The following is a 19,423-nucleotide window of genomic DNA, read 5'->3' as shown; positions in this document are numbered from 1 at the left end:
AAGTAACATATACACAGGTTTGAGGAATTAGAACCTGGATAAGTTTGGGAGGCCCTGATTCTGCCAATCACAGTTACAAAATACTGAGCACGTTTAAGTCCTAACCCTAGTATTAATATTCAGTATACTTATCTTAATTATTAAAGCACATTAAGAAGTATATTATTTTAATTCCTAGATACAAAAGAAAAAAAGATGCTTAGGAAGATTCTGTTGTGGCATTTGTTGGACTGGCATACAATGAATACAGACTCTTTGAATCTCTGGATCCCATGGACGTTGTGCTAATTTGTAGTGTTCATCTTTAGCCATCTAAATAGTGTCTTTCTCTCTCTCTCCAGACCCTCTAATCTTCAGTCCAAACCTCAAACTGCCTTGAGATTTTTTCCACCTGAAACAGCATCACATCCTCTTTTAATTTCGAAATTCCACCGTCTCCTCTATTTCAGAGAACAAAGACTAGAGAAAGGTGTACAAGATCTTTCACAGTCTGTTCAGTCTGTCCCCAAATTACTTTCCATTCCCATTCCTCATCTAGCAGCACCAGACTTACTGATCTTCTAACATTTAACATTTGCTTATCTGATTTTATGCATTCTCTCAGTTTGTAGTGACCCCATCATGCCTATAAACAGACAAATATCTTTTCTACTGATCTATAAATGTCCTCTTTAATATGTTTGCACTTTTTTCTGAGTGATTTCATAACCTTTGCCCATTGTGAGATACTTTTGGAAAGAACTAGAAAAGGACTTCAGAGTGAAATAACTGAACGTGAGTCTCAGCTCAACCATGAACTGTGTGAGAAGTCGATTCACTTAATGACTCAGAATCGCTTTTCTCAACTGAAAAACAGAGATGATTGTGCTTTCCTCTAGAGTTTTCTTTAAGAACTAAAGGATATAAGGTACAGCGAGGTGACCCAGAGGCAGCCATACAGTGAGAGCTCAATGTGTGGTAACATATATTATTATATTTCTTCTTGAGAGGTGATTTTACTTCCTTTGCATTTTTTAAAGTAGGAAAGCTCATCTACTTTCTAGTTTCTTTCTTTTCATAAATTTGTTGCAGAAATTTTCTTCAAGAGTTATGGAAGTACATGCACAGCCAATATGAGAAATGGCTTTCATGAAACACCAAGGATAGCTCTGATTCTAAATGCTATCCCCGGGTCTGACTCTGATTTTCCATGCCCTACAGATGACACCAAAATTAACTCTGAATAGTAGTAATCTACATGCATCACACGTTCATACTGCCACTGCCTAGATTTCCCATCTAATATTTGGTCATCCACCGTAAATTGTGAGAAAGCAGAGCTCACATTCACCAAAATCTTTGCCTGTTCTGATTGGATAAACAGAAAACAGCCTTTTTATTTTTGTTTTTGGAAATACGATGAATCAGTTTTTCACTCAAGAAAGTAGTGCCTCCCATGAGCCATGAACAGGGTTAGGTGACTAATGGAGATTAAAACAGGAAGGATATATGCCTTCAGGCAATTTCTCTTTAGTGCGGAGGCAAATTAAAACAAGAAAAAGTGAAATAAAATAATCATAAATTATGAAAAGTTACTATGAAGAAATTAAGAGGCTGAGATATACATAACATAAAAAATAAAGAGACCTAGTGTACAAAGAGAACTCCAAATACATATACAAGTATATACAAAGTTTCTGAAGTCTTTGTTATTATTGTTGCTGGTGATGATGATAGACTTTTAAATAAAAGTCTTTTTTATTTAAATATGGGATTTTAAAAATAAATATCAGTGGTTTGATATTAACTATTGTAGCTTACTGAAAATGATGTCTTTCCAAAAGACAGCTGAGGACCACTGCAAGTATATTGTGATTCACACAGACATCACTTAAATGAAATTTAGATTTACCACTAAAGGGAGAAAAATATTTACATCAATTCCAAGAGGAAAGGGGAGAGGAAAAGCACTGCTTATATAGACAGAAGTATTCAGACCCAGTAACAGAAAGTGTTTGCAAATTTTGCTTCAATTTGGCCCCTGACGTTGACTGACTAGCACTCTGTACAGAATTTTTCTTGTTGTAAATAATGCAATCAATCCATATTTAGACATAAAGGAAGCATTAAGCTTTTATTTCATCTTGCACTTATGTTCTTTCTCTCTCTCCCAAATGTCAACCCCATGCTGTTACTTAGAAGTGTAACATAAGAAGTTGTTTTTGAATTGAGTTCACAGTGTGAACTACAGTTGAATATAAATGCCATCTACAGAAAAATTGATCACAGGGAAGCCATTAGAGCTGCAGAGGGCTAGTTTAATGTTGCTCTGTCATTTGATTAATAGAAAATAATTTAGTCTTTGGAAATTGCCTGCAAAATTCTGTCAAAAGACTGGAAAAATGCTTGCTGTTGAGTTTACCATTGACCAACTAGGTATAAACATACATGGCATGTGTTTTATATTATCCATGTGATAGTATTTTGTTTTTTCAAGGTGATAGAAATTTCGATTTTGTCATTTTAGGTAAATACAACAGTCCAGTTTAGGTAAATACAACAAACTCATGAAATCAAAATTGTTAAAGGCCTTCTGAAGCACCTTTTAGAAATAACAAACTTTTTTCCCAACTCAATACTAGACAAAAGGTAGAGACATTGAAGTCATACTCATGGACAAAATAAGAAAAGCTCTGGACTATGAGAATTTTCCAGATAATTAGCTAAGACTTCACCATTTTTTCTGCCTTTCAAAAAGTACATAAAAAACTGAAGGAAGAACAAAATTATGAAGGGAAAATCTTGAAAATACCCCTAATTATATCTAAGAAATGAATCATTTGCAAACTTTGTAATTGTGTTATCAGGAACAATCCACATTGAACACCACTGAAAAACTATGTCATAATACCACAGTGAAGAATGGATACTTACAGGAAAGAGAGTTAACAATTACTGAGCAATTTATTATGTACCACTAAGCAAGGGAGGAACATTTCTCATTTTATTTCATGGAAGCTAAAACTCTTATAAACTAGAATATGTTAGTCTCATTCCAATATTGGAAAAACCAGGCCTCTCGGAAGAGATTGTATACAGCTTCAGGTTTCTCTACTTCCAAGTCCAATTCTTTACACCTCCCAGATAGGATGAAGGGTAAAGCATTCCCAATAACCTACACAATGAGCCATTCATTCCATGAATTCATTCCTGATATAATGTTTCTCATTTTATGTTCATGAATTGCCTTACTTCTATATGGTAGATGAGGAAACAAATGCAAATATCCCAATCTCAGAGACACAATCAGTCCTATATACTTAATAGAAGTAATTTCTTCTTTCTCTCAATCTGAAGCATCATCAATGGATTCATAGTATAAAAGGAGTACTTTTTTATCTAAACATGCAAACAAATAGAAAAGGCACAGCAATAGATAATACCTTCAGAATCTGTTACTGCCAGTGATATCAAAGACGTGCGTTTTCATTTTTGCTGTATTGATTATAAGAAGTTGTTATGTTAGTACTTTGTTTTAAAGACCAGAGATAAAAGAAATGTGCCAAAGAATATACTAGATATTAAAATTGCGGTATCTGGTGAGAATTTTTATATTACCTCTTTCATAACTGAGAAAGATTAGAAAGGGCACTTTGAATTAAGTTGAGGGAAAACAGTTAAAAACTATAATCATTGTCATTAGTTCAGTTCAGTTCAGTTGCTCAGTCATGTCCGACTCTTTGCTACCCCAAGGACTGCAGCATGCCAGGCTTCCCTGTCCATTACCAACTCCCAGAGCTTACTCAAACTCATGTCCATTGAGCTGATGATGCCATCCAACCATCTCATCCTCTGTTGTCCCCTTCTCCTCCTGCCCTCAATCTTTTCCAGCATCAGGGTCTTTGCAAATGAGTCAGCTCTTGAACATCAGGTGGCCAAAATATTGGTTTCAGCTTCAACATCAGTCCTTCCAATGAATATTCAGGACTGATTTCCTTTAGGATGGACTGGTTGGATCTCCTTGCAGTACAAGAGACTCTCAAGAGTCTTCTCCAACACCACAGTTCAAAAGCATCAATTCTTCGGTGCTCAGCTTTCTTTATAGTCCAACTATCATATCCATACATGACTACTGGAAACACCATATCCTTGACTAGATGGATCTTTGTTGGCAAATTAATGTCTCTGCTTTTTAATATGCTATCTAGGTTGGTCATAACTTTTCTTCTAAGGAGTAAGCATCTTTTTATTTCATGGCTGCAGTCACCATCTACAATGATTTTGGAGCCCAGAAAAATAAAGTCTGCCACTGTTTTCACTGTTTCTCCATCTATTTGCCATGAAGTGATGGGACCGGATGCCATGATCTTTGTTTTCTGATTGTTGAGCTTTAAGCCAACTTTTTCACTCCCTTCTTTAACCTTCTCAAGAGTCTCTTTAGTTCCTCTTCACTGAATTCTTACTACATGCAAAACTCTCAGGCTTTTAAATATTATTTGGTTTATATTGTCAAGAAATGTACTAGGACATGGTTTATTCACCTAGCATGTTCATTTTATAAATTCATATGGGTTTCTATAGGTTTGACCATGTCAATTAGCCTCAATTGTAGGATAGCAAAATGAATAGATTTGCCATACTGTGTCACCTATGGGTCTGCTCACAGTCCAGTGTGTAATCTACATGATATGAGAAAATCACATTGGACCCTGAGTGATTTTTCTTTAGCTATATATTACACAGCCAGTTATTCAACATATATGATATATATGCCTCTGCCTACATGCCAAGCACTATGCTGGAGGCTGTAATGCATTCTCGGTAAATTTAAAGAAACACAAAGCATGAATAACTATAATTCAGTGGGATAAGTTCATAATAAAATATATGAACTAAGCCCCATGGGAGCAAGGGTGAAACGTTTATCTCTCTACTATGTGCCAGTTGAGGTATAAGTGATTAGGTGTATGACATCCCATGGGCTTAGAGAAGGCAAGTAGATATATCATAAAGCAATGTTGGGTGACACCCTGTAATTTTCTCCAGAAGCACATAAGACACTAAATAGCCATTGAGTTAAAACTCCAAAAGAAATAATTTCCATCAATGTTATAATGAGTTAAATATTATGCTCATTCAGCCTCACATATTCAAATAAGATGCCAAAAGCATCTTTCTGGGTTTTATCTTTGCCTCTGCTACCCAGCTGAATTATTTTTAATCTCTTCAGTTTTTTAAATCTCAAAAATAATCATGTGGACTCAAATCTTTGAGAAGTAGTATGTTGTCATGCAGGAGAAAAAAAAAAAAAAAGCTAGATTAAAAGTCAAGAAACCAGGATGCTGACTTGGCTAAAGCACTCATTATCTATATGGTTTTGAAGAAGCAGACTTTCAACCTGGACTCTAGTTTTCTTGTATGTAAAATCTTCCAGTTGGATGAGATCCATTACTTTAGAAGGCTAATTCTAAATATGTCTTCTTGAACTTCACACCTTCCTTCTCCCAAAAAACATTAATCTCAGGGAACTAAAACCACAGTTCGGATTCAGGGTAGACACCTTTTGGGATGATCACCCGCTTTGTAATCGCTTTCCCTCTTCATGGTTCCTACTAGTTCTATCTGTGCTGAGAGTCATATGTCTTTCTCACTGTCTAGTCACAATGGATTAGGGTAAAATAGAATATGGCCAAATTAAGCCAATCATTAGCTTTTACCTGTAGATTCTAGCTTGAACTATCTCTCAACAAAGGAGATTTCAAATCTCAGATGAGGTAGGCAGTCTTGATTTCTGCTGCATATACTGAACAAAGAGGTGGTCCATGGCAAGATGAGCATGCAGCAAATACTACTGTGAGAGGTAAAGAGAGGAACTTCTTGGCTTTCAGACATTTTTTGTTCCCCTGAGGTTCTGTTGCATTCTGCCATAAATCCCAAGAGAGTCCCCTATATCCTTCACAATCTATTGCTAATATTTTGTTTAAAACAACTTGAGTTGGTTGTGTTATTTATAGTCAATGAGTCCTAATTAATACAAGATTAAAAGTAAAGGACCACTAGGAATGTACACCTCTGTATTGATATATGTAAAAAGTCTGCAAACTGAGTTTGTCTGAGAGTCTCATTGATTGATGGGCAAATTAAACATTAGATAAAGGAGCCCTCCATCTATTTACATATAATAAAGTAAACAAACTCAACAGAAGTGATTACTAAATTAATACTGAAAATGCAGCATACCATTATTAATTCAAGTTTGTCACAAAAACATTTCCAAATGACCTGAATTTGAATGAATTTGCTTCCTCTGATTAGAATTAATATGATATTTGAAATGACACTGGAAACATTTTACCTCCTTTTATGCTAATTATCCAGGACTTATTTTTCCTTTTCATGTTGTTGGGTCATACAGTAACCATGAGCTAATAAATATTCATTTGGATCTTTGATTATCTTTTTAAAGCTCCAAGCCAACCACCAGCTAATATTGCCTGGAAGTTGACAAACTCTAAGTTATGCCTAAACTGGGAGCATGTAAAAACTATGGAAAATGAGTCTGAAGTGTTAGGCTACAAGGTGAGTATTCTGTTTTTCCTTTAAACAGATCACTTAGCTTCCTAAGTAATGATAAATGTTAGAACCAAATAAGAAACAAATTTTATGCATGTGTGGAAATATAGGAATCTTTGTTTTAATGTTTTGAAAATATTTAGCATTACCGCTTTTAAGTTCTTCATGGTAAATTTTATACTGTGAGGTTAGTAATGTGTCATGAAGCATTAACAAATAAATCTTTACAGTATGCAACAATTTCTTCTTCAAGTGACTAATCTGTATTAAAAAATATGATTGTGTATTTAAATATTAAAAATGTGAGATGAGAATGAGATCAAAAAGTATATTTAAATAGAATTTCTAGAACTTAGGCTACAGAAGGATATCATCTATCAGCAACATAAAAGAAATCCAACAAAGAAATCCAATCCAATCATCAAATATCAAGACAAACCATTTCCATCAGTGGTAAAGAACATCATCTGCTGACAAATGCATATAGTATCCAGACACTTGAAATGGGTCCAAACTAATCAGTAACTTTCCACAGCAAGCTCCAGAGATAATGGCCTCAAGCTATAATTAATAGAGATAAATCTATATTGATTTTAGAAGCATTGGCCAAAAGGAAATATTTTTTCTTAACAACCAAATTTAAAGAAAAAGTGTAGGCCAGATATTTCCATCCAAGGACTACAGCATGTATAAGGCTCACAGTGCTAGTGTTCTGTAAGAGTTTCTGCACCTTCGAGAAGCTACATGTCCATTTAACATGATTCACCATTTTATTCAGATTCTGTACCGGCAAAACAGACAGAGTAAAACTCATATTTTGGAAACAAACAACACATCTGCTGAGCTTCTGGTTCCCTTTGAAGAGGACTACTTGATTGAAATAAGAACAGTTAGTGATGGTGGGGATGGAAGCAGCAGTGAGGAAATTAGGATTCCAAAAATGTCAAGTAAGTTGAATCACCATTGCTGTTGTGGATTTTGAATAAAGACAGCTGCCAGCATGAAATCTGGGCTCTATGAATCTTTCCAATTTTTGTTTAAATATTGGCTGAAAAAAAAGGTCTATTTTTTCCCATATTTCAATTGTGAGCAAGAGGTGATGAGTCAATTTTCTTTAATCCCTCAAATTTACAACATGCTTACATATGACAAGCAGTTTTATGTTTCCTCATTTAAAACTCAAAAAAAAAAAAAAAACCTTTACAACCGTCATGGTATGTATATGCTTTATCCTGTTGGCACAAAAACTGCAAAGTTTTTCCCAGGGTACCTGCAAGCTTCTCAGAGCAGGGAGAACAAGTGTGAAGTACACATAGGTACATCTCCATTGCCATTTTCATGGCAGACATCACTAATCTATTATGGCATTCATACTGAGCTGAGTCAGTGCTTTCAAATCCTCTCAACATGATGTCCTAAGCAGGTACAGTCAGATTTAGTATATAATAATAATTTATTAATTCTGCTTTAGAAGAATCACTCACTTATCTATCTGAAGCTGTGACTGAGTATAACTAATCAGCCACTACATGGTGGCCAATCCTATTCTGCCCTTTAGTCAGACTTGGCCAATTTTAGGCATTTTTCTTTTTTATTTTTATATTTAAAACAGATATCCTAAATCAGAGGGTTAAAAACACTTCCTAAAATTAAACACAATGTAAGTGAAACAAGTATAATAAATGTGGTACTAAAAGAGAAATAACAGTATGTGTTTGGTTCATGAAGAATTAATCTAACAAATGATTTTACTTTTTCTCAATATATTTTGTTTCATTTTTATGTTTTGCAGGTTTGAGTTCCAGAGGAATTTCAGTCTTAGAACCTAGCATCCATTTCCTGTCAGTTGTATTCACAATTTTTTGTTGTTTTGCTATTCAGCCACTTATATGATGAATAAAACCAGAAATCTTTCAGTTTTTTAAAAAGCAAATTATTCTGTAAAAAAGTTCTCCAGCCCCCGTGACAAGATAACATTCAAAAGCAGACTTGTTTGGAAAGAAAAAATGTATATTATTAAAATCTTGTAAATATCTATGGTACATTAAATAAAGAAATTTTAAACACTTTGGAATTTTAGTGTTAACACATGATTACACATATTCAGAAGGTGCCAAATTAATGCATGGAGTTGTCACTGCTATAGCTTTTAAGTGACTTCTATGGAGAGTATATATAAATCTTTTGAAGGTGATGGTCAATATGAAAGAAATTGCATTTTCCATAGCTAAGATGTCCATATTTTATATGCTCCAAGCAATTTAGTTCAGTAACTTAAAATCTGACCCTAGTTTTGGAAATAAAATATAATTGTTTGTTTATACTAGAGATTCTTTAAAAATGTCAACTATTGTAAAGCATGATGTGCTTTTATCTCTGAATCAACTTGGGACAGAAATACTTGCACCCAGTAGCATAACTATATACTTGATGTTATTCTCAACTCACTTTTGTATCAGGTTCAGTAATAAAAATGGCAGAAAAAGTGCTTTCTGGCAAGAAAGATAAAAGTAGGGGAAAAGTAGCCAACAAAAATAATCTAATGGCTCCAGAAAGCAATTTCTCATAGCAAAGTTTAATTTTAAAATCAATTCTGAATTATCCCAAGGAAGAGGGTGCATGAACAGTTCTCAGGTAATTATTACAAATTGTTGGCAATGTGTGTGGCCTTATTTTTATATGATAAATAAATCCAGAAACAGAATTACTTAAAGTTGTTGACATTTTGGTCAATTTTTTTTTGCCAATGTTCTCTGAAACTACAAATATAATTTTATACTGTCCAAGCTTTAGAAAGATTCCTGTGGGTTGACTCTTCTCTTGGAGGTACCTGGTTAAAGTCAGTGGTCTCAATTCCTGGGATTGTACAGTCTGGAGACAGCAGTATAGGAGGAGGAAAGGTTAATGAGAACACCTCTGCCTTTCTAAGCAGTCATCTATTTCCTTCACAAACAGCCTTGAGGGGTTTGTCCTGCTGTCAGCCTGATCTAGCTATCAGTCAATTAGGTTTGGTGTCCTGGGGAGCTGAGGAATGGACACACTATTTTTTGCCTTCTTAACATGGTACAACATCTCAATTACATTGAAAATATACAGATTCTCCTCACAACTTTCAAATCACACAATCCCCAAAGCTGGATTTTGTCATTTTCATTTCCAAAATATTTTAGAACTGTTTAAAAATACCCGATCAACAGCAGATGGGCAGTGACTTTCCACAGTTCAGAACTTGCTCCTTGCTGGAGTATGTCAAGCATGCAGTAAAATCAATGAACCTTATTATCCCTGCACCTTAAGATCTGACTGTGCTTTGATGGAACAAAATAAACAGGCAACTGAAAATATCATTTGGCACAGTCACAGCTGCCTGAACAACACACATGTGTATTGATCACATGCCAGTGATGGCACATGGTCTTAATGGTTTTCTCACCTTGGTTAGAGACAAGGTTTGTGTCCTGGTTCCCATAGTAGAGACTGAGATATAGTCATAATGAGCATGAAATATATTATGAGATTTTCATTTTTGCTGATTAAGAGAACTAGACGCATGGTCATTTGAGTATGAATCCAAAAGCTAAGTCAGTTCTTATCAACACATAGATTTTTGCAGGTGGATTTTAATTCATAATCATGGGAGTATTAAATGTTTGTATTATTCAATATGTAATATATCATTTATATTGTCCTCCATCCATACTACATTTTTCAGAATATAATTTGGCATTAATATTAAACAGTGCAAGTTTTGATTAGATTGATTTGAATCTCTACTCTTAGTGTGGCGTTGGATATATCTTTTATCGTTCCCATATCACTATTATGAGGGTTAAAGGACATCACGTACACAAGTGTTGAGTATGTTGCATGCAACACTGTAAGTTGTTAACAAACAGAGCTGCTGTCATCTGCTACTATGAACTAAACCCCCAGCAAAATAAGTTACTAATTTAAGTGTTCAATAGACTATGAAAACAGATTCAATCTGTATGTATGTCAAAATCTAAAGCAGCTTCAAAGAAAAATGAGTAATTCACCTACTCAACATGAAATGGTGCTAAAGAATGAAACCAGCTGTGGTTCCATCAGTCCATTCAAGAAAAATATTCTTTGTGATATATATGCTCCTTTGACATTTAGGTGGATTTCCAATGGCTCCCTTTACTGACTGTGTGTACTGTTATACACTGTTGTGAACGTGGTAAGTCATTTCTATGCTTCTACTTTCCTACTTTTTGCTATACACTGTTATGAACATGGTAAGTTATTTCCAAACGTTCCTACTCTTTTCTATTTCTTTTCTGCTTTTAATGAATTGGATGAGACTTTTCCAAATTGAAAAAGGTTACCTGGTTCACTCAATCTACAGATTCAAATGTGGAAACACCCTCACAAATACACAAAGATTATTTGGGCACCTTCTGGCCCAGTCACACTGACACATAAAATTAACCATCATAGTACCCCTTTTAATTATTTTAAATAATTCAGTTCTAATCCCCAAAACTTTTAAAATGAATTTATGGAGACACCATACTCAGTTTATTCATCTGTAAAACGAGATATTGGGATTGCATGATCTCCAAGTTCCTTTAAAATCCTATAAATCTGTATCAAGCTGCAGAGTGGTATCATTTTTAGTACAAAACAGGTTTTAACAACCATAACCCATACAACATGCTGCAAAGCTTTTCACTCTTCCCCTCCTGCATATTTTCATTAGCCTAAACAATTGTGTGGAGCTTTCTTAATTGGACATTTCAAAAATAATGGGTAAATTGAATATTTTTCCAAAGAACAAAGAACCCTTAGAAGTTCTGGTCCATCTTGACTTAGGCAAACTTACAAGCTTTTGAATAGCAAAGGAAACCATAAACAAAATGAAAAGACAACCTAGAGAATAAGAAAAACAAAATTTGCAAACTACATGACTGACAAGGACTCAATTTCCAGAATATACAAACAACTCATACAACTCATGAGCAGCAAATAACCCAATGGAAAAAATGGGCAGAAAACCTAGACATTTCTCCAAAGAAGAAATACAGATGGCCAATAGGAACATGAAAAGATGCTCAACATCACTTTTTATTAGGGAAATGCAAATCAAAACTACAATAAGGTACCACCTCACACTGAATGGCCATCACTAAAAAGTCTACCAAAACAAGTGCTGGAGAAGATGTGGGAAAAAGGGAATCTTACACTGCTGGTGGGAATGTATATTGATACAGCTACTATGGAGAACAGTATGGAGGTTCCTCAGAAGACTAAAAATAGAATTACTGTATTATCCAGCAATCTTACTCCTGGGCATACAACCTAACAAAACTTTAATACAAAAAGATACATATACCCCTATGTTCATAGCAGCACTATTTACAATGTCAAGATATGAAAACAACCCAAATGTCCATTGACAGGTGAATGGATAAATAAGCTGTGGTACAACAGAATATTACAACCATAAAAAATAATGAAAAAATGCAATTTGCAGCAACCTGGATGCAACTAGAGGTTATCATACTAAGTGAAGTTAAGACAGAAAGAGAAAGAAAAAATACCATTTGATATCATCACCGACTCAATGGATATGAATTTAAACAAATTTCAGAAGACATGGAGGATAGGAGAGCCTGGTGTGCTGCAGTCCATGGAGTCACATAGAGTCGGACACAACTTAGTGACTGAACAACAACTTATGTTGAATCTAAAATATGACACAAGTGAATCTTGTCTATGAAACAGAAAAAGAATCACAGACATAGAGAACACAATGGTGGATGCCAAGGGAGAGGGGGTTGGTGGAGAGATGGACTGAAAGTTTGGGGTTACTAGAAGTAAGCCTTTATATATAGAATGGATAAACAACAATGTCCTACTGAAAAGCACAAAACACTGTGGTCAATACCCTATGATAAATCATGATAGAAACAGTATTTCAAGAAATAATGTATATATCAGTATATGTATAACTGAATCACTTCATAGCAGAAATTAACACTACATTGTAAGTCAAATATACTTCAATTTTTTAACTAAAGGACAATAAGCTTTAAAAATTTTTTTTAAAAAACAGAGAAGTTCTGGCTCAACTTCATACTCACCTGAGGATTTCTGGAGTATTTCATTGGTTCCCAAGTGCAAGACTATGATGTAGTTTTCACTATTCAGTGAAAAAAGAAAAAGAAAAATTCAGACAGTGTAGTGAGATTTAATGGCAAATAGACAGACAGACAATGGAAACAGTGAGAGACTTTATTTTTTGAGGCTTCAAAATCACTGCAGATGGTGACTGCAGCCATGAAATTAAAAGATGCTTCTTCCTTGGAATAAAAGCTATGACCAACCTAGCAGCATATTAAAAAGCAGAGACATTATTTTGCCAACAAAGGTCCATCTAGTTAAAGCTATGGTTTTTCCAGTAATCATGTACGGATGTGAGAGTTGGACTATAAAGAAAGTTGAGCACGGAAGAATTGACGCTTTTGAACTGTGATGTCGGAGAAGACTCTTGAGAGTACCTTGGACTGCAAGGAGATCCAACCAGTCCATCCTAAAGGAAATCAGTCCTGAATATTCATTGGAAGGACTTGCCAACAAAGGTCCATCTAGTCAAAGCTATGGCTTTTCTACTAGTCATGTATGGATGTGAGAGTTGAACTATAAGGAAAGCTGAGCGCTGAAGAATTGATGCTTTTGAACTGTGGTATTGGAGAAGACTCTTGAGAGTCCCTTAGACAGCAACGAGTTCCAACCAGTCCATCCTAAAGGAAATCAGTCTTGAATATTCATTGGAAGGACTTATGCCAAATCTGAAGCTCCAATACTTTGGCTGCCTGATGGGAAGAACTGACTCATTGGAAAAGACCCTGATGCTGGGCAAGATTGAAGGCAGGAGGAGAAGGGGATGACAGAGGATGAGATGGTTGGATGGCATCACCAACTGAAAGGACATGAGTTTGAGTAAGCTCTGTGAGTTGGTGATGGACAGGGAAGCCTGGTGCGCTGCAGTCCATGGGCTTGCAAAGAGTCAGACAAGACTGAGTGACTGAACTGAATCTATGAAATATTTGGGAGATTATTATGTTTTTGGCATTTTGTGATGAAATATTCACTCTTATGAAATGAACCTGAGTATGAATACTAGTTTGTTTTATGTGTTTCATTTCAAAATATCTTATTTTGCACAGGAATAGTTTACTTTATATGAATGAATTCATTATTATTGTTATTTAAGACGTGTTCTGAGAAAACCAAAATCTGAAAATTATGGGTGTTCATTATATCTTTTTAAAATATTTATATTTCTTTTATCTCACTACCATCAAATTAAGTTTAACTTGGTCCATTGGCCAAAGATTGTGTGCCAAGATCTTTATCTGTATTCCTTGAACATCAATGTTCTGAGTTCTATGGAATTATTGTCTATATATATATATATATATATATATAAATGCAATTACAGGTCTAGGAAATCTGGTCCACCTTTAAAAACAAGTTATTGAAAGAATTAACAACAAAAAATATCAAAATCCTGTATTGTTTTTTTGTCTTAACACTTGTTGACTATATGTTTCTAATTTTCCATACTAGAATTCATTTTCTTTATGAAATTATAAACAGTAGCTATTTCTCTAATGTCTTGACACAATAACATAATTTTTACAAACAGGCAAAGTTGTTTCCCTCATTATTTTTAATAGTTTTGTACTTCATAGTTCTTGGTATAGTCCTCGACAGAGAGAATGAATGATGCCTGAAATATGTAGTTTGCTTTCTGGACTGAATTAAACAGCCAGCTGTGAGGGAGATTTATTTTTTCTTAGTTTCCTCAGGAAAATAAGTATTTTTCTTGTATAAGTCTGACTAAAATAATATGCTAAACTGAAGTTCAGATTTTTGTGGGTACATAGCATATTCTTGAAAGAAATATAATAAAGTAAAATTTGGGGAATATAGTAGTTTTTGAGAACATATTAGAAATGTCAGATTGCTTTCTTATTTTTCAAAACATAGTTTTTAGTCTGGTAAGGCATATCTTGGGAGATATAAGGTAAATTCAGAAGAGAAGTAAATGTGATGACTCTATAAAAGTAGTAAGTTGCAGCTCAATGAGAGAGAAAATAAGTCTTGTAATAAGGTGTTTTGCTCCCCATCCCTGCCAAAGACTAGGCAGTACGCTAAGCTCAAATCTTTGCAAGTTTGTCATGTTATTCCTGGTACTAAATGCTATATTTGGTAGATATCTGTCCTGGACACCGATCAATTAATATTTATAAATGACTTTGAAAATAACAGCACTTCATAAGTTCTAATAATTTAAGATTTTTTTTTTCAAGAAATATAATGACTTTTTGCAATGACACTTCGAAAAAGCATGCACTAGTGACTGAGTCCAGATCCATGCCTGGGGGAAAATAGCAATTCAGAAATATGAAAGGTAATACCTAAAATTTAGGTGCATTCATAATAGCCTGTGAAAAGTGAAAGTGAAAATTGCTCAGTCATGGCCAACTCTTTGTGAATTCTCCAGGCCCAAATACTAGAGGGGGTAGCCTTTCCCTTCTCCAGAGGATCTCCCCAACCCAGGGATCAACCCCAGGTCTCCCACACTGCAGGCAGATTCCTTACCAGCTGAGCCACAAGGGGAGCACAAGAATACTGGAGTGGGTAGCCCACCCCTTCTCCAGCCGACCTCCCTGACCCAGGGATCTAGCCGAGGTCTCTTGCATTGCAGACGGATTCTTTACCAACTGAGTGATAAGGGAAGCCCAATAGCCTGCATGGACAAGGTAATTTTATTTCAAACATAAAGTAATCTACATCTATTTGTGATTGAGTTGCCAGCTTGTGAAGTAAATGTCATAACAAGAGAATTTGTTACTGATATTTACTCATAAACTTCAAGTATATTTTCCAGGGCTTCTGATAGTAACAATAATGGGTGTGGCCAATTTTTATTACCTTTAAGTGCAGTAGTTATAAAATCTCCCAAACCAACTCTGAGCAGATAAATTCCAGCCTATTTTTATTGACAGCAAAGAATAATTGAATATATTACTCGCTTTCTAAATCAGATCATTCTCCTTATCTATTTAAAAGTGAAAGTGCTGTCATCCTAAATTATTATCTTTATACTTGCAAACTCATACAAAGCTATTTTTACCCTTTTAAATTCTTAAGGGAGTACAGCCCTTAGAAGTTTCTTTAAAAAAAATCTCTTAAATAAATGGACATCACTCAAGCTATTTTCAGAAATGTTTGAACTCATTTATTATTTCAAGTTAGATGTGTGCAGAAGTATGAGTTGTAACTAGTTAAGAAAATTTGAAGAATCTACAAGCCATTGTCAACAGACAGGGGAGAAATTAATCTTACTTCATATCTGTTGATAAGAATTGAGATACTAGATTTGTGTATCTGAAATTGATATCCTTCTCAGAAAACTTGTAGTGGTTTTGATTATATTACATCATGTTATGTTGGGTGATGTTATTAGGTGATGTTTTATGTTACATTATAGTAGAGTCATCTCTCAGTATTAATGAAGGATTGTTTGGTTCTAGGATGCCCTTCAGATGTCAAAACCCACAAACACTCCAGTTCTTTAGAACTGGCCCTCCATGTCCATGGATATGGGCTTCCCAGGTGGTGCAGTGGTAAAGAATCCACCTGCCAATGCAGGAGACACAAGAGACGTGGGTTCAATCCCTGGTCAGGAAGATCCCCTGGAGGAGGAAATGGCAACCCATTTCAGTATTCTTGCCTGGAAAATTCCATGGACAGAGGAGCCCGGTAGGCTACAGTCTGTGGTGTCGCAAAGAATGGGACATGACTGAGCAAATGAACACACATGGCACACACACCCATGGATGTGGAACCTACAGATAGGGAAGGCCAACTATACTATATGGTAAGTATGTATTATATTACATTATATTATACCAAATTATATTATTTCTTATTTCTCTGTCTTAGAAAATGAGTCTCAGAAGTGTTGGATGTTATCTTTTAATTCCTCCTACAACCCGCATGTCAAGGGGAATGTCTAAACTCCAGGAATTACTTTAAAAAAAAAAAGTTTCTGAATGAATAAACAATCAAAAGGAAGCATACATTTCTGTGTATAAATTATGTATAAATCGAGCATAGATTGCTCAATAGACTCAGATCACTACTTCTAAACTAGTGGAAAAGTTTACCTTAAGAATGTCTTCTTTCAGTAAGCCCTCTGTGTTAAATTAGTATGATTTGGCAAGACATGTAACTGATGTAGCTCTGACTGTATAAAAATATTTTAATTTTTTAAAAATTTATTTATTTTTTATTTGAAGGATAATTGCTTTACAGAATTTTGTTGTTTTCTGTGAACATGAATCAACCAGAAGTAAACATATGTCCCCTCCCTCTTGAACCTCCCTCCCATTTCCTCCCCATCCCACCCCTTTAGGTTTGATACAGAGACCCTGTCTGAGTTCCGTGAGACATACAGCAAATTCGTGTTGGCTATCTATTTTATATATGGTAGTGTAAGCTTCCATGTTACTCTCTTCATACATCACCCTATCCTCCTCTCTCCCCTTGTTCCTAATTCTGTTCTCTATATCTATTTCTCCATTGTTGCCTTGCAAATAATTTTTTCAGTACCATCTTTCTAGATTCCATATACATGCATTAATATACAACATTTATCTTTCCCTTTCTGACTCACTTCACTTTGTATAATATGCTCTAGGTTCATCCACCTCATTAGAATTGATTCATATGTGTCCCTTTTTATGGCTGAGTAATATTCCATTTCATATATGTACCACAACTTCTTTATCCATTCATCTGTCAAAGGACATATAGTTTGCTTCCATGTTCTAGCTATTGTAAAAAGTGCTTCAATGAACATTGGGGTACATGTGTCTTCTTCAATTTTGGTTTCCTCAGGGTATATGCCTAGGAGTGGGATTGCTGGGTCATATGGTGGTTTTATTCTTAAGTTTTTTTAAGGAATCTTCATACCATCTTCTATAGTGGCTATATAAATTTACATTCTCACAGTGCAAGAGCATTCCCTTTTCTCCACACCCTCTCCAGCATTCATTGTTTGTAGACTTTTTGATGATAGCCATTCTGACTGGTGTGAGGTGATATCTCATTGTAGTTTTGATTTGCATTTCTCTCATAGTGAACAATATTGAGCATCTTTTCACATGTTAGCCATTTGTATGTCTTCTTTGGAGAAATGTCTGTTTAGCTCTTTTCCCCAGTTTTTGATTGGGTTGTTTGTTTTTCTGTATTATATTGTATGAGCAGTTTGTATATTTTGGAAATTAATCCCTTGTCAGTTGTTTCATTTGCTATTATTTTCTCCCATTCTGAGGGTTATCCTTTCACCTTGCTTAGTGCTTCATTTGCTATGCAAAAGCTTTTTAAGTTTAATCAAGTCTCACTTGTTTACTTTTGTTTTTATTTCCATTACTCTAGGAGGTGGGTCATAGAAAATCTTGCTTTAATTTATGTCATCGAGTGTTCTGCTTATATTTTTCTCTAAGAGTTTTATAGTTACTGGTCTTACATTTAGGTCTTTAATCTACTTTGAGTTTATCTCTTGTATGGTGTTAGGAAGTGTTCTAATATCATTCTTTTACATGTAGCTGTCCAGTTTTCCCAGAACCATTTACTGAAGAAGCTGTCTTTGCCCCATTGTATATTCTTGCCTCCTTTGTCAAAATAAGGCACTCATAGGTACCTTATCCATGCATTTATTTTTGAGCTTTCTATCATGTTCCTTTGGTCTATATTTCTGTTTCTATGCCAGTACCATGCTATCTTGATGACTGTAGCTTTGTTATATAATCTGAAGTCAGGAAGGTTGAGTCCTCCAGCTTCATTCTTCTTTCTCAAGGCTGCTTTGGCTATTTGGGGTCTTGTGTGTTTCCATATGAATTGTGAAATTTTTGATGTAATTTTGTGAAAAATGCCATTGTTAATTTGATAGGTATCACACTGAATCTGTAGATTGCATTTGGTAGTATAGTTATTTTCACAGTTTTGATTCTTTCTACCCAGGAACATGGACTATCTCTCCATCTGTTTATGTTGTCTTTGGTTTTTTCCATCAGTGTCTTATAATTTTCTGTATACAATTCTTCTGTCTCCTTAGGTAGGTTTTTTCCTAGATAGGTTTATTCCTCTTACTGCATATAAAATATTTTAATTTTTTACAATTATTCTAAAATAAATATTTAAGGGCAAACTTCATAGAAAATACCACTGAGTTAAACAAAAGCTTCTTCTCCTTCTACTAGAAGATTTTTAATAGAAAAAAAGAACCTAAGTTTGTCTATTTAAACGTAACTCTCAAAAGTGTAGAGTCAAGCTCAGGAGTAACACCACGTGTGAAGAAGCCTTATGCATCTTCCAAGGTCTAAGTTATAACTATTTCCCTGAGGTCAAATTAACTAAAGTCCATATACTTAACCACACACTGTAATGAAATGTATTCATCTTGTCATGCTGCAATATTAATTCTATATATCTAGCCAGGCAAGTATTTTTAGTTGGCAGATAATAACACACACAAAATTATAGGTTCTAAGGTCCTGCTTCGGCAACAATGTAAGTTTCAACGCATTTTGTTGCCAAAATCTCTGAATACTTGAAGTTTTTTAAAAATGTGTTTGGCAATTTGAAAGAGGTTGCTAACCTTCAGCCCAAGATCAAAGCCATCTACAGATAGATTAGATGTCATGAGTGTCCGTTTGTTCAAAGTCTGAAACAGTTATTAGTGTTTAGAAGTCAGATGTCATGCCATTTTCTTATATGGTACCAACTTAGTGAGCTGCTGATTAGGGTCATACCATTAAGAAGCACTGCT

At 34.9% G+C, this 19,423-nt stretch overlaps 1 protein-coding gene across 1 annotated transcript in view; it reads left to right on the top strand.

The window, feature by feature from the left end:
• CNTN6 (contactin 6) overlaps positions 1-8,626 on the top strand; it is a 319,063-nt gene extending 310,437 nt beyond the window's left edge. Inside the window, 4 exon segments of the mRNA XM_043886787.1 lie at positions 6,446-6,558; positions 7,331-7,499; positions 8,345-8,412; positions 8,414-8,626. Of these exon segments, the coding sequence (XP_043742722.1) occupies positions 6,446-6,558; positions 7,331-7,499; positions 8,345-8,412; positions 8,414-8,452 (389 nt within the window). The 3' untranslated portion in view covers positions 8,453-8,626.
• Positions 8,627-19,423: the final 10,797 nt, after the last annotated feature.

This window comes from Cervus elaphus, chromosome 24 (genome assembly GCF_910594005.1).
Source record: "Cervus elaphus chromosome 24, mCerEla1.1, whole genome shotgun sequence".
Classification (NCBI taxonomy): Eukaryota; Metazoa; Chordata; class Mammalia; order Artiodactyla; family Cervidae; genus Cervus; species Cervus elaphus.
The sequence above is the reverse complement of the archived record's forward strand: the minus strand, read 5'-3'. Positions and strand labels throughout refer to the sequence as shown.